The sequence below is a fragment of the Candoia aspera genome, chromosome 4, assembly GCF_035149785.1.
Source record: "Candoia aspera isolate rCanAsp1 chromosome 4, rCanAsp1.hap2, whole genome shotgun sequence".
NCBI lineage: Eukaryota > Metazoa > Chordata > Lepidosauria > Squamata > Boidae > Candoia > Candoia aspera.
The window spans coordinates 47,934,942-47,950,870 of record NC_086156.1 but is presented as its reverse complement, the minus strand read 5'-3'; the positions used below and the strand labels follow the sequence as shown (position 1 = coordinate 47,950,870).

At 39.7% G+C, this 15,929-nt stretch overlaps 1 protein-coding gene across 1 annotated transcript in view; it reads right to left on the bottom strand.

The window, feature by feature from the left end:
* DPY19L1 (dpy-19 like C-mannosyltransferase 1) overlaps positions 1-15,929 on the bottom strand; it is a 71,242-nt gene that overhangs the window by 26,589 nt on the left and 28,724 nt on the right. The window contains exons 8-12 of the mRNA XM_063304048.1: positions 14,124-14,181; positions 11,869-11,960; positions 10,618-10,717; positions 8,285-8,362; positions 6,296-6,382 (exon numbers count right to left, since the gene is read on the bottom strand). Coding sequence (XP_063160118.1) covers positions 6,296-6,382; positions 8,285-8,362; positions 10,618-10,717; positions 11,869-11,960; positions 14,124-14,181 — 415 coding nt within the window. The remainder of the gene's footprint in view (positions 1-6,295; positions 6,383-8,284; positions 8,363-10,617; positions 10,718-11,868; positions 11,961-14,123; positions 14,182-15,929) is intronic.

The following is a 15,929-nucleotide window of genomic DNA, read 5'->3' as shown; positions in this document are numbered from 1 at the left end:
TGTCAGGGTTGGGGAGGGGGAGGGGGAATTGGTGGCTTTATATGTGAAGAAAGATCCAGGAATCTGAGCAGAGGGACCACTCAAGAATATCTGGGTACAAATAAAAGGAAAAAGAAACCACAAAAACATTATTGTAGGAGGTTACTATATATCACCAAGCCAGGAAGAAGATCCAGATGATGCTTTCACGTGTCAGATTATAGAACTTTGAGGTAGGAGGGACATATTAATCATGGGAGACTTCAATTAACCAGACATCTGTTGGAAAATGAATTCTGCCAAACCAGCAAAGTCACAAAAAATCCTCAGTGGTCTTCCTGACTTTAATTTTTCAGAAAGTTGAAGAAGAAATGAAGGGATTAGCTCTCTTAGATCTGATCCCAACCAACAGGGAAGAGCTGTTAGTGTGAAAACTGGGAGGAAGTAACCATATCATCCTGGATTTCAAGATACAATAAAAAAAACATAGGAGTATAGTCTTGCATGTACCTTATATTCTAGGATAGCTACTTTCAAGAAGGGATGGATGGATGGAGATATACTGTGTGTGTGTGTCTGTCCGTCCATCCATCCATCCATCGGCTGGATGGTGTAGTGGTTAGAATGCCGCCTTTAGAGCAGGAGACGGGTTCAAATCCTGGCTGTACCTACCTTACCTGTAGAGGTCCTTGAGCAAAGACCCTCTAACGCTTTACCTATCTACCTCAAATATGAGAGTGACATGAACTAAGAAAGTCATGCCGGCTTGGACGTCGCCCAGATTAACAAAGTCCACGTCAGATGTTGGGGAACCAGGACAATCTGATGATAAGTGGGCTACTGGAACAAACCATACATGGACAAGAACCTGGAACTCATGGAATGCTACTACAACAGCAGACCTAATGAGAGGGGATATATGAAACGCATGAGGAAACTATGGATGGACAGGAGACCTGCATCCACACTAACTGAGAAACAACTAGTTACCCAACGCTTCAACATAGTGAAGAGGAAGCTGCTCTCACAACTTGAGATAGACCAACTACACATTAAATCCCAGACTCAAGTAGACCTGGAAGAACAACTGGAGGTCCAGCCAACACCTGAAGCTGGAACATCGCTGCCACCCCCTCATTACAGAGCACAGCAGCTGATATGAGGCAAAAGATCATGGATAAACTAGCTACAGTTAACCCTTGAGACTGATTACCAAGGCTTGGTGGAGAAGTAACATCAGATACTATGCTAGAAGATGCCAATAGAGCCCTCACGATAATCCCTACTACCACCATAACTCAAACCAATGAACTGGTATATGCTACAGCTGCTGTAATCCTGGAAATGCTTGGCTACACAATCAGAGGAACAGCAGTACATACCCACCCCACCGGAAAAGGAGGAGGCTAAGATCAAGGCAATTCAGAGAGAAGTTAGTCAGCTGGTAGAACTACAGAAGGGTGTGGAGATTAAGGATAAGACTCGGCTACTGAAAAAATACAAGAGCCTGACTCCATCTGAAACCCTAGAGACTGCTAAACAAAGGCTCACAGCACTGGCTATCAGGCTAAGGAGATACACCAGAGAAGCAGAGGCCAAGAAGATAAATGCCCTGTTCGCCAAAGAACCATCCAAGATGTACTCCCAACTTCAGTGCAACAACACAGTAATAGCAGAGCCACCAACAGCAGAAACTGAACAGTACTGGAAGAACATATGGGAGAAAGAGAAGACACATAACACCAGTGCAAAGTGGCTGCAAGACCTGAGAGCAGACCACAGAAATCTCCCAGAGCAGGAACCAATCACCATCAGAGTAGCAGACATCCAACAGTGGGTCAAGAACATGAAGAGCTGGACAGCACCTGGCCTGGACATGATCCACACCTACCGGCTAAAGAAACCAACAGCGGTGCATGAATGCCTAGCAGCATCGATGAACCAGCTGTTAGCAGCAGGCTCCCACCCAGACTGGCTAACACAAGGTAGGACAGTGCTGATCATGAAAGACCCCAACAAGGGAACAACACCATCCAACTACCAGCCAATAACCTGCCTCCCCACAACATGGAAAGTCCTATCAGGCATCATAGCTGCCAAGCTGCAGGACCATATAGACCAGTACATGAGCACAGCTCAGAAGGGCATTGGGAACAACACCAGAGGCTCCAAACACCAGTTGCTCATACATAGAGCAGTCACCCAGGACTCAAGGTCTAGACAGACCAATCTGATCACAGCCTGGATTGACTATAGGAAAGCCTATGACTCAATGCCACATACATGGATCTGTGAATGCCTGGCACTATACAACAGGACACTCAGGACCTTCTCAAGAACTCAATGGGACTGTGGAAGACAACAATGGAAGTCAACTCAAGGCAGCTTGCACAAGTGGCCATTAAGTGTGGCATATACCAAGGTGATGCACTGTCCCCACTGCTGTTCTGCATAGGCTTGAACCCCCTCAGCCAGATTATCACAAGAAGTGGATACGGATACAAGTTCAAGAGTGGAACTACCATCAGCCACCTCCTCTACATGGATGACATCAAGCTGTATGCTAAGAGTGAATGAGACATTGACTCACTGATCCACCTGACACGGATCTACAGTGAGGACATTGGAGAAGTGTGGCCAGATGATAGTAAAGAGAGGGAAGGTAGTTAAGACTGATGGTGTGGAACTACCAGCAAGCCACATAGCAGACATACAGATCAGCTACAAGTACCTTGGTATGCCACAGACACATGGGAACCACAATGAGGCAAGGAAGACAGCATCAACCATGTACCACCAAAGGATAAGACAGGTCCTAAAGAGCCAGCTGAATGGGAAGAACAAGATCCATGCCATCAACACATATGCCCTGCCAGTCATCAGATACCGTGCCGGTATAGTGAGCTGGCCAAAGGAGGACATGGAGGCTGCTGATGTGAAGACCCAGAAGCTCCTCACAAATGTATGGAGGTTTCCACCCCAAGTCCAACACCCAGAGACTGTATACCAGGCAGACAGAGGGAGGGCAGGGTCTGATGAATGTTCAAGCCACTGTCCTGGATGAGACCCAGAGCATCCAGGAGTACATCAGTAAGATGGACCTAAAGATGAGCTGTTGAGAGAATGCCTGAGGCAGCACTAGACAAGGAAGATCAAGCAGAAGAAGTGCCATGGCAAGAGATGTACCACCCTGCATGAGATGTACCATCAACAGATAGCTGAGGTGGCTGACACTGAAAAATCCTACCAGTGGCTGGAAAGGGCTGGACTAAAAGATAGCACTGAGGCACTGATCATAGCAGCACAAGAACAGGCACTAAGAACCAGATCCATAGAAGCAGGGGTCTACCACACTAGATAGGACCTGAGGTGCAGACTGTGCAGAGAGGCCTCAGAGACAGTCCAACACATAGTGGCAGGGTGTAAGACGCAGGCAGGAACAGCATACACTGAATGGCACAACCAAGTAGCTGGCATTGTGTACAGCAACATCTGCACAGTGTATGGGTTAGACCCTCCCAAGTCCCAATGGGAGATTCCATAGAAGGTTGTGGAGAATGACAGGGCTAAGATCCTGTGGGACTTCCAGATCCAGACAGAGAGGCAGGTACTGGCCAATCAACTGGACATCGTAGTAATAGACAAGGACCAGAAGACAGCGGTGGTGATAGATGTAGCAGTAACAAGTGACAGCAACATCAGGAAGAAGGAGTATGAGAAGCTGGAGAAGTACCAGGGCCTGAAGGAGGAACTAGAGAGGATGTGGAAAGTGAAGGCCAAAGTGGTCTCAGTAGTGGTAGGGGCACTTGGGGCTGTGACTCCTAAGCCGGGAGAGTGGCTCCAACAGATCCCAGGAACAACATCAAGCTCTCTGTCCAGAAGAGTGCAGTGCTATGAACAGCTAAGATACTGTGCAGAACCCTCAAACTCTCAGGCCTCTGATAGAGGACCTGAGGTTGAGGAAGACACATACCACCAATAGGGGTGAGAAGGGAAATATGTATGTATGTATGTATGTATGTATGTATGTATGTATGTATGTATATGGAAGATATAATCTCCAAGGAAGTGTATACTCTTGGGTGTAATCTCCAAGTAAGTGTATAAGCAAGTAGCAAATATCTGCAAAAGAAAAAAAAAAAGGGGGGGGACTAAAAGGAACTTAGGTTTACAAAAGCTAAAAGAAACAAAAAGAATTTTTTGGTTACATCAATAGTAATAGGACACATAGATATAAGAATATGGTAGGATAGTAACAAGTGATTAGTTTGCTTCAGACTTCTCTTCAAAGGGAAACTGCATTTAAAAAGGCCCAAGGAGAATAACCAATAAAAGGAGGGAATATCAATCCAAGGTATGTAAAGAGATGGCTATAGACCACCTGGCTGCCATTAAGAAGTTTATTAGCACCACAATTACATCCAAGAATCTTGAAGGAGCTTTCAGATATCATCTTGAAACTATCTTTTACAACTTGAGAAATCATGGAGAACAGGCATAATGCCAGAGGATTGGAAAAAAGATCAATGTTCCTACCTTCAAAGGGGAGAAAAAAGAGTATCCAGGTAACTACAGACCAGATAGTCTGATGTTGATACTGGATGAAACTCTGAAATGGATGACTAAGCAGCCAGTTTGTGAGCAATTAGGAAAAAAATGCCCTGTTTGGAGGAGCCTGCATGGGTTTATCATGACAAACCAACTTGATTTCCTTTTTGGACTGAGTAAAGTTTAGGTGACCAAGGGAATGCAGTTGACAAAGCGTACCTTGACTTGAGCAAAGTATTCCACAGAGTATTCCGTGACATTTTAGTAGAAATGATGTCAAAATATAGAGTGAAGTAGATTACCATTAAATGGATATAGAGTTCATTGAACTGTACCCAACAAGTACACATCAGTGGATCCATATTAGGTTGGAAGGAAATGTCAAATGATGTACCACAAGGATCCATTCTAAGCCCTGTTCTGTTCAACATATTTATGAAACACCAGGAAGCAGTGTGAGAAAATATGATTATCAAATTTGCAGAGGATATAAAGATGGGAGAACAGCAAACCCTTCAGAGGATAGTATCAACATTTGGAAGGATCTTGACAGTCAGAAACAATGGGCAGAAACCAAAAGATGATTTTCACAAGGAACAAATGTAAAGTCCTACATTTGGGTAGGATAAATCTAAGCATGAATACTGAATTACAGTTAATGACCAAAACCATCACAATGCAAAAATAAACATAAAGGACTACTAACAATTAAAAAAGAATGATTAATATATTATATAATAATACTAAACAAACAACAATATACACTCCAGGTTAATAATTCCAGCATTAGACCCATGTCCTTACAGCAATTGCTCCTGAATGGAATTTAACAGCATTCTGATTATTTCAGAATAGAGATCCACTAGCAGAAAGCATGAGTATTCCTCATCTGGATGATCTAAGCAGTTAACCAGCAGAAACATCTTTAGGACAGTGCACTATTTAATTAGGTATTGTTAATTATTATATTAATCATTCTATCTATCTTTTAATTATTACTATTCCTTTAATTTTTTTTTACCTTGTAATATTTTTACCTTGTAAATGGGCAGGGATCTCAAATTCAGAATAAAACTGAAAGAATGATGATCTCCAAGGTCTTCAAAACTTACATTCTATTATTCTATAATGTTCCTGAGATTCACATCTGCTTTAATGGCATGATACACAGACTCAGAATATTCCGCATTTTATACATGAATAGGAATGTTCATAAAAATACTTCATGACCACTGGACAGTGTTCCATATTTCTGAAAAAATCTTATTTCTAAAATGGAAAACTTTTTTGCCTTCAAATACAGAACCAATATTTTTATAGTATAAGCTACAGGTAGTCCTTGACTTATGACCACAATAGGGACCAGAAAATTTGTGATTAAGCCGTACAGTAATTAAGCAAGACATCATGTGACCGTGACTTGTGATCTCCTGCTGGCTTCTCCTTTGATTTTGCTTGAGGGAAGCCAGCAGGGAAGGTTGCAAATGGAGATCACATGACTTCAGGATGTGGCAACTGTCATAAGTGCAAGCTGGTTACCAAGCGCCCGGGTCATGATCACGTGACTGTGGGGACACTGCGATGATCTTAAGTGCAAGGACTGGTTGTAAGTAACTTTTTTCAGCACCACTGTAACTTTAAATGATTGCTAAATGAATGGTTGTTAAGTGAGGACTACCTGTATATGAAATATTTAGCTTAGATAACTTGTGAATATTCTAATAATACACTAAGTAAATCATTACTGGATATTTCTTTAGAAACTTACCCAGCTGACTATCAAAAAGGCGGCATAATACGATGTCATCAACATAGAGTTTCCAAACATAAAGACAAAACATATAGCAAGTGATACCTGAGGTGACATAAAGAAAGATACATTAATGCAGTAATTAAGATTACAGAGGCATGACAGAAATGTAGAACATCTGCACTACAGAGCTTGTTAAAACTAATAATGTATAAGATTTGGGCACTTGGCAACTGGCTTGCAATTACGACATTGCAGTGTCCCGCGGTCACATGATCACTGTTTGCAACTTTCACTGCCAGCTTCCGGCAAGTGAAGTCAATGGGAAATCTGGCAGGAGGTTGCAAATGGTGATCACATGGCCGTGGGACACGGCAACCACACAGGATTTGCCTAATGACAGCAACTGGGACACAACTGCCATCATAATTCAGTGCGGTCACATGACATTGCACTTTAAGACCACACTGCTTAATGACAGAGTTGCCAGTCTCAATTACCATCATTAAGCAAGGACTACCTGTAATGAAATAGCCCTTAAAGCTGTTCATGTAGTGAAATCCTCTTGAGATATTGGGAGAAGATGGCAACATGTTATCAGTTAGGTAGTAAATAGAATGGGATAACCCCAAATTTTAACCACCATTTCTGTGTAGGCTATGGTCTGCTCAAATGGAGCACAAGAGATGTTATGCCAAATTATGCTCTATCCTAAAACAATTACTGTAATTCTGTAGTTTGAAGTTTTTCCTTAGTTAGATTTTCCCTTCTTTCTGCCCCCGCTTCTTGACAACACACATACATTTTGTTGTTTTCTTTCTTTCAAAGTGAACTCAAGTGTTCCACAATACTGAGTCATACACACTCTATCATCAAGTTTGTGCACCATCCTGAACTACACAAAAACTGTCAGCATGAACTAGGGCCTATGTATGTGAAACCCCCTCTCTCCTGGACTTTAGAAAACAATTAAAGACCTGGTTTTGCCATCATGCCTGGGGTGGGAGGGAAAATAAACACCTTTGGGGATGGCTAGTTTCCTAGGTTGGCCCTACTCAGCTTGTGGGTTATAGAGACCTTTTAGCCATTGGGTTCCTATCATAATTATATTTTATCATGTATTATATTTATTCCATTGTTTTATAGGGTTTTTATCTCTGTTTTATTGTAAACCGCCCAAAGTCCCTTTTCTGGGGAGATGGGCGGTGATAAATGTAATAAACAAATAAAATATATGAGCGCATGTAAATATATGTGTAAACAGATAATACAATTTGGCCTACTTTTGTGTGCAACGAGGCAGGACACAAGACTAATCTTCAGTGCAATTCTTTCAGTTTTATTGTTGCTCTGAATTTCCCTTAAATTACACAACTAAAAACAACCTAATCTTTTGTCTTTCTCATCATCTTGGTTGGAGGGCTCCATTTACTGGCCAGCAGCAACTCAAGATATTGCTTTTCTGCCAAAAAGAAAATGTTGATTCAACTGGCATTTGCTATGATAACCCATCATTCAGCCAGGGAAGAATAAGTCATCAGGTTTATGGCTCTAGGTTTGTATGATATTGTATTATATACTACTTTGATGACTGTTTGTCAGTCCTTTGGGACATACCAGATCAAGATACAGACTCAACAGGAAGACTAGAACTATACCTTGTTGAGGCTGTAATAATAAAATCTTGAAAGCCTGAGTAAGCTTTACCTCCCCTCCCTCTTATATCCCAATGAATCAGGGAGGAGCCTGCCTGAGTCTCTTCTGAATATTATTTGTTTCCCAGGGCTTAAGGAATGCTTCAGCCCTCTTTTATTATGTAACAGTTCTTGCATATTTCTGTCAAAATCATCTTTCTTATACTCTATACTGTTTGATCAAAAAGTGAGATAAAATTCTGTAATGAATAAAAACGCAACCCAAACATTCATTACACAATAATTAGAAGCACAAACATTCAGAAACTGGTTTTACCAAGAAATACTATTAAAAATGGAAATGAAATTTTACCATATGTGCATAAAGTATCTTCTGTAGTTTGGTTGAATCAATGAATCCTAATATATATATACCAAAAACAGATGCCACCTGCAATTAAAAAAAAAGTATCTGAAAGCACATTTTACCTAGAATGTTTTAAAAAAAGTATCACAGCTCCAACTACTCATGTTGTGAAAATGAACAGAGCGGATAGAAAGAGAAAACGGACTTTAAACAGCTTTTATCATATAGCGTACAAGCAACAGTTCTGATTGTGGCAACTGGATCATTATCATCATCATCATCTGTTCAATCGTGTCTGATTCTTGGGAGACTGCCTGGAAAAGTCCCTGCAGTTTTCTTGGCAAGGTTTTTGAGAAGTGGTTTGCCGTTCCCTCCTTCCCAGGACTGAGAGAAAGTGACTGGCCCAAGGTCACCCAACTGGCTTTGTGCCTAAGGCAGGACTAGAACTCATGGTCTCCCAGTTTCTAGCCTGATGCCTTAACCACACCAAACTGGCTATGTAACCGGATTATAAATCACAATTCAATTGACTAATTCCATGAAATATAGGCACCTTACAGTATTTTACGTTTCAAATACCATGGAATTTCACCAGTTTTTCCCAGCCTTAGACTTTTCCAAATCTGTGGATTCCTACTCCCAGAATTCTTAGCAAGGGCCATATGTTGGGAAATTCTAGGATCTAAAAGGGCTGCATCAGAGCAATATTTACAGAGCTGTATTCCATAAGTTAGACAACTCATAGCTTTCGTTCTATATATCTTAATAGCCACCAGGATATTGTTGCCATTTCATCATGCAAAACAGAAAATGGTGCTTGTGAGGTTTTGGGCTTTCATGGAACCTACCCTTGTCTGAGTGTTCCAGATTCTGAGACCCAAAAGAAAACCCTGAGACACTGAAATGATTTGAGCTGCTCTATATGCTATATAGATTTTCCAAGAGTGGTAAAATGGAAGAGCATTTCTACAGAGCACAAGAAATTTAGTTTTGTCATAGCTGTTGTCAAGACCATTTTGTCTATAGCATGCGACAAGACCTCCTAACTACTAAAGACGTAGAAAGAAAGGATACATCATCTGCACACAAGAAGATAGGTCTATTAGCTGGCAAGAGCGGGTGGAATTTCTGCCTTGACAGCATTTCCACCCATACATTTAAATAGAAGTTGAAAAAGATCATGGCCAATATATAGCTCTGATTTACCTCTTACTGAATGGCTAAATTGGAGCAATGAGAACAAGGGACTCTTGAAACCATATCAAATTGATGTAGAGTTGTTCTTATACCACTTCATGATTAGAGCATCAAATCATCAATTGACTAAGGTGGCAGACATCTCTTCAGTAATATATTTCTGGGGACTGAAGTATACCATTCATCTAAATGCTGGAGGACTCCAGCTTCCTCCATTACTAAGATGATGCCTTGCATCAACCAGTCAACCAGTTTTAGACTGAGCTTCACAAGGAGCTTGTTTACAGTATTCACCAAGATAACTGAGCAAAATTTTGATGGAGTTTTTTGGAGTAATTGTTTTTAAAGATTGGGGACTCTAATAATTTTACACCAAACAGCTCATATTTGAAGCATGCAATTGATATGTCTGTGTTGGCCTCAAAGTTCTGATATCTGGCCTTTCTCAGCAGCTTTCCCTTTTTTTAGTGGAGAGATAAATTTGGCATTCCCAGATAAAGTTACCAAATCCCATCTTGGTGTATCTTCAGGAGACTGGCATGCAACTGATGCTACTAAAATGGATTTGGAAATGCTCAGCTCATGCCTTGAGGGAGATTGTCCTGATAAATCTGTTGATCCATGGTGATTCTTAGGAAAAGCAGATGAGATAAACTACCAAAACACTGTAGAATTTTTGTCTGTTGTTATCTGGGCAAGTTTTCTCAATTTGTCATCTGGGCTTCTTTTTTCTTTTCAGAAGGGGCTTATGCAATTTTTTCCTCTGAATAATAATTTTGCAAGAATGAGAATAGTACATATGGCATGGTAAATAGGCTTCTGTTAATTTGGACATGGTTATGGCACATTCTTGGCCAAACCAGAGGTTATCATCATTCTTAGGTGTTAAATGTATAATTTGGTACTGCTGTATCCTGCTTTCAACAGTTATTTGAGACAAATATATATATATATATGTATGTATGTGTGCGTGTATATATATATATGTATGTGTGTGTGTATATATATATATGTATGTGTGTGTGTATATATATATATATGTATGTATGTATATATATGTATATGTATATGTGTGTGTGTGTATATAAATAAATATAAAAAGGAATGCAAGATTCTAATCATATTTACTGAAATTATCTTACCTGTGTTAGAAGAACAAACTGAGCAAACTGCCATGGAAGCATGAAAAAAACATTAGAAACAGATAGTGCAATCAAGCTTCTTCTGTTAACATTTTGAGTCCTTGGGGAAAAGAATAAGAGAGCAATTAAGATTAACAATAATGGCTCTGCTAATGTATCCAAAAGCAATAGCAAATCAATTGTTTTTAATCAGACCTGAATATAGAAACTCTGATTAAGTTTCAAAATAATATATAGAAAAATTAATAAAATAGTTATGTATTTAAAAGATGCACTCACCAAACCACCATAAAATTACATAGAACAAGACAGACAGACAGACAGATATAGAATATATGTATGCATGTATGTACGTATATGCCTTATTTACATGTAATATATTAATTAAAATTACAAAAACTTTGGGTCAACACATATTTTTTAAAAAGTCCCATGACTTTTCAAAACATGATTCATTTAATGTTAGTCTGATCTTCATTTCCCTACTTTTCTCTGGTAGGAGATTTTTCACTACTTTTCCTTATCAGGAGTAGAAAGAAATTTTTGACACAAACTCTTACTAGATTTAGATATACATAGGATCATCCTAAGTCATCCCTCACTTGAAAGGGAGAAATGATAGTAGTTTTTAAGGGAGATCCTATATATAGATGAACTTGGTTTTTAGCCACAGGTTAATAGTCCTTTTCTCCCAGTAAAAGGGACAGGTTTCCTATGGACAAATTACAAAAACGAAATGTATTTGCTTCATTACCTTTTATGGAAAAAGAAACATCCATATTTAGAAAAGCCTCTAACTCCTTACCAGGAAAAACACTTGCTGTTATACCCAGCGCTGTTAACAGAAAATCGGTAGACCTGGTTTGTATGTAGAAAGGAAAGAAATATGGATGAGGTTTCTAGTCTTTCCCAATCCGGCAGCCTCCAAAAATGTTGAATTATCTCTCTCATCCTTTCATCTTTCTTTGGGGATGATGGAAGTTAGAAGTTCAGCACATTTGAAGGATACCAGTTTGGGGAGACTGGAAATGACAACATATAATAATGACTGCAGTATATTCTCAAGTGAAGGTGCAGCTAAAAAAGGATTTATGAGTTTTCTTCCTGCTTTTGTATTAGTGCCATTAAATCTATGTAGCATGAATAAAAGCAAATTCTATACATAGGAGTAATACCATGTTATAACTGATGAATATATAAATCAATACCTTGTTTGAAGATTTTATTTTCATATTTAAGAATGGAAACTACCTGAGAATGTTGGTTAACAATAACATCTGAACCACAAGGAATGGATATGAAAAGCTTTCACGGAGAGGCGGTGTCCACATCACACGAGTACTCTGGAAATAAGAACTCAGTTAATTTGTTACATATTCCAATGTTTTTCTCCCTTGATCAGTCCTTGGAAAATCTATTTATCTGAGTTTAGAACTACAGCTTGTCCACAGAGAAGTCCATAACATAAGAAAAATCTACTGTAGTCTTACTTTACAGGTAAGAATTGCGGCTACTTTTCTTCCTGGAATTTTTAATTCCACTTTTCCAATCAGCCAAACTAGTCCCTATATTCTGAACTGGAAACATGACTTCAAAAGTAAACTAATATTAATTTACAGCAAATAATGGCCATGGCAACTAACATTATAGGTGTATCGATACTAAACAGATCAGCTCTAAATGACAACAACAAAAACAGTATAAATTAAATTCCCAGATTCAGTGCTGTACGTGATTTGCTTAAAAGTTGTCAGATTTGCAGATTTATTATAAGTGATGTTTTAAAAGATAATTTAAGCTTTTCAGTTAAATTCCTAATTATATAACCAGTTTAATCCATTCACATTTACCAAGCAGATTTTTCTACAAATATTACCAACTACGGTTGAATGAATTCAGAAATAATGCTAAATATTGGCATGACCAATAGTAGTACTCTGAATGAAAATAAAAATCTATAGCATTTATGCTTCACTGAATAGTGATAATGGAAGAACCAGAAATGAGTTTTGGGAATAACTCAGGAACATTCTGAATAAATGGGGAAAATAGTATCTTATTTGACAGGACTGGAAGGGGAAAAACAAGATGAGAGAATCCGAAGTGACTGGGCCATTCAGAGACAATTGGTGACAATTGGTGAGTATCTGCTTAGGAAAATACCTGTTTGTTTCAAATAACTAATTTACACGTAAGTCTATTCATGCATACTTCTGGCAAAGGAATGAATGCAAATCTAAAATAATGAAGGATACAAGGGTGATGTGAGGGACTGAATGTGGGGCAGAATACCTTCTGGCAACATCAATAGTGGACCTTGAGGAAACAATAGATATGGAAGGAACCGAAAGAAGTGAAAGAAACTAGAGTGAAAGTAGAACAACTGTCTCAGCCTTTTTCCAGACCAGCTGAATAGATAAACAAGCACACAATGATAAAAGAACTTATCGTGTATTTTAGAAAAGCTAAGAGGCCATCATGGAAGAATTCCAACAACTATTCTATATCAAGTGAGAGTTCTATTTGTACTGCAATCCATGTTCAGATTCTTGTGCCTCTACAGCCTGCCTAATCTATATAAATTTAGGATTATACGTGACTCTCTTTTGTGGGGGGGTGAGGGACAATTCCTTTTTCCTTGTTTTGATAAAGGCCAGATCTAGGATCAAGCTATCTATTTTTGAGCATGAGAGAACTAGCTTCCACAGCCTGCAGGAAGAGAAACTATGTGTACTATGCCAAAAAGGTATTAGAAAATAGATAAATCTCATAATAGAATGGAAATATGATGGCAGAAGAAGCTGCTCGTAACAGAGTAAGAAATATTATATTAGAGAATGCCACAAAAATGTGTAAAGTTAAGCTAACTGAATGAAGTGAAAGAGGAAGAGAAGAAGTGTATATAAGAAGATTATTGATGCAAAAAAATAGGTTGATGGAAATTAGTATAGAGAAAGAAGAAATAGTTTCAAAGGGAGAGTGAGGAATATTTAAGATTAAATGAGGAAGAGAAAGCGTGGAGTGATTTTGATGGAAAGAAAGTATTTTCTAAGTTAGTCAAAAGGCCTAATAATGAGCCTTCCTGAGGGTGAATGGTATTAAAGGTGAGAATCATAAAATAGTTCTGAAGTGAAATAAGGCTGGAAAGAACTAAGGGCTTCAGGCTTGATTTGTTATTTTGGAAGTGCAGGAGCATGATTATGGCACTTCTCTGCTACCCTTTAAAGCAGCTGTGTTTTTGCTGTGATTCCAGGAAAAGGTGCAGTTGATTTAAAGAGTTACAACTAGATGCTACATCAGTGTTCTGCATGCCCCAAAGCACCTTTTTGGAATAGATCCAAATCCATTTGATCAAGTAAAAAAATATGAACATCTCAGTTTATTCCCAACCCTATATCCTTTAAACAGTTAGATTAACTGTAAGGTACTTAAACCATAAAATGTTAATTCAAATTTTAAAATGAACTAACTGTATTACATGACAGATCTTAAATTTGCAGACATACCTCCCCATGGTTGAAAAAGTAGCATGCCACCGTGAGTAACCCTCCGTATCTGTTCCCACTGTGAGGGGAGAGAAAAAGGAGAAGAAATGTAAATAGAATTTTCTTTTTCACACAAGCATTAGTGACAAAATAAAAATACCTTTTATTGTATGAATGATAATCTGCTCTAAAATGCCAGATAGATAAAAAGAATTAGGAATATGCATCTATTCAGATTATGTAGTAGTAAAGATGCTTCAGGAGTGGCAGGTGGGGCTTTCAAGCACCTGCTGGTACCTTCTTAAAGAAGGTGCACTTTTTCCTAGATTCAAAAGTAGCCTGTGCTCCCAGGGAAATACATGCTAGAGTTATGGAGGCACCCAACAGGTGCAATACACCTTGTTACTGCCTCCTAATTCAAACATTTAATTTTCCTGGCTACCATGTGAGCCCATGAAAAGGTCCAGCTTATTTAAGGAGGCACCAACAGGTGTTGTAAGCACCTTTTCCACTTCAGATCCAAATAGCTGCTCATTGCTAGAAGTATAATGCTTCACAACACAACCATTACTGGGCTTCTTGGGATTGAGCTCTGTCTTCAAACATCAGTTCTCCTTGTACACACATACCTGAACAGATCAGAGTGGCACTGACCTTATACACTTCCTCTCTTATGGTTAGACTTAAAAAGGAAATATGTTATTTGTATACTGGATTATTCCTCTGGATTTGAAACCATGCTAGTGAACTGTCCAAGGGGAACTAGATATCCAAACAACTGGAAGTTTTATAGCTTGTAAAATACAAGTAGTCCTTGGGTAATGACCACTTGTTCGGCAATTGTTTTAAAGTTATGACGGCACTGAACAAGTGGTAGTTACGACCAGTCCTTGAAGTTCCGGCCTTCTCAGTGTGGCAGAGCGCTGGAGTTTGGCCCTCAGTGTGGCAGAGTGCAGAGTTTGGCCCGAGAGATCAGAAAAAACACACACCAGGCATTTCTATAAAAATAAATGTATTTACAGAAATCACAAAAAACATATGTACAAGCTCATGAATTCACACGCAGAGCTGAGAGTTAGGACTGGGAGGAAGGCAGTGTAGAAAGGAAACTGAAACTAGTAACAAGCCCAGGCAAGCTGCCCTCCAGGCAAATCAGGAGCTTTACCTTATATGGTCATGCCTTTTCACACCCAAAACTAAGGATACTTAAGTTTGACCTTCTGACTCTGCCAGAATGATTTGTTACCATAGTAACTTAATGGCTTGCTCCTTGCAAAAAACAAGGAAATGCCAACACTCAGCACACCCACAGTCACATGATCATGATCTAAAAGCTTGCCAACTGGCTTCCCATGCTCACATGATCACTATCTGTGACCTTCTCTGACAGCTTCCCACAAGCAAAGTCAATGGGGAAGCCAGCAGGGAAAGTCACAAGTTGCTTGGGTCTCTCCCACCCACACACCCTCACCTAGCCCGTGTGCTCGCACTGTGCCTCACCAGCCACCTGTACACCCTTGCACACTCTCCCCCACTCAGTAGCAGCCACCCCCACCACACTTGTGCTGCGTCTCCCCAGCCACCTGCGTGCCCTTCCTGAACCTCACTGCACTCACGCTGCACCTCCCTGTCTACCTGCGCACTCACTCTCCCACCCAGCAGCAGCCACTTACCTGCTTGCTGGCCTTGCAAGCTACCTGGGACTTGAAACTTCCTGCCGGTTTCCCTACTGACTTTGGTTGTTGGAAGCTGGCAGGCAGTTGTGAGGAGGTCCTCACTTAACGAACCCACAAACTTCCTTTAACTATGTCAACGGGCTGCAGGGAT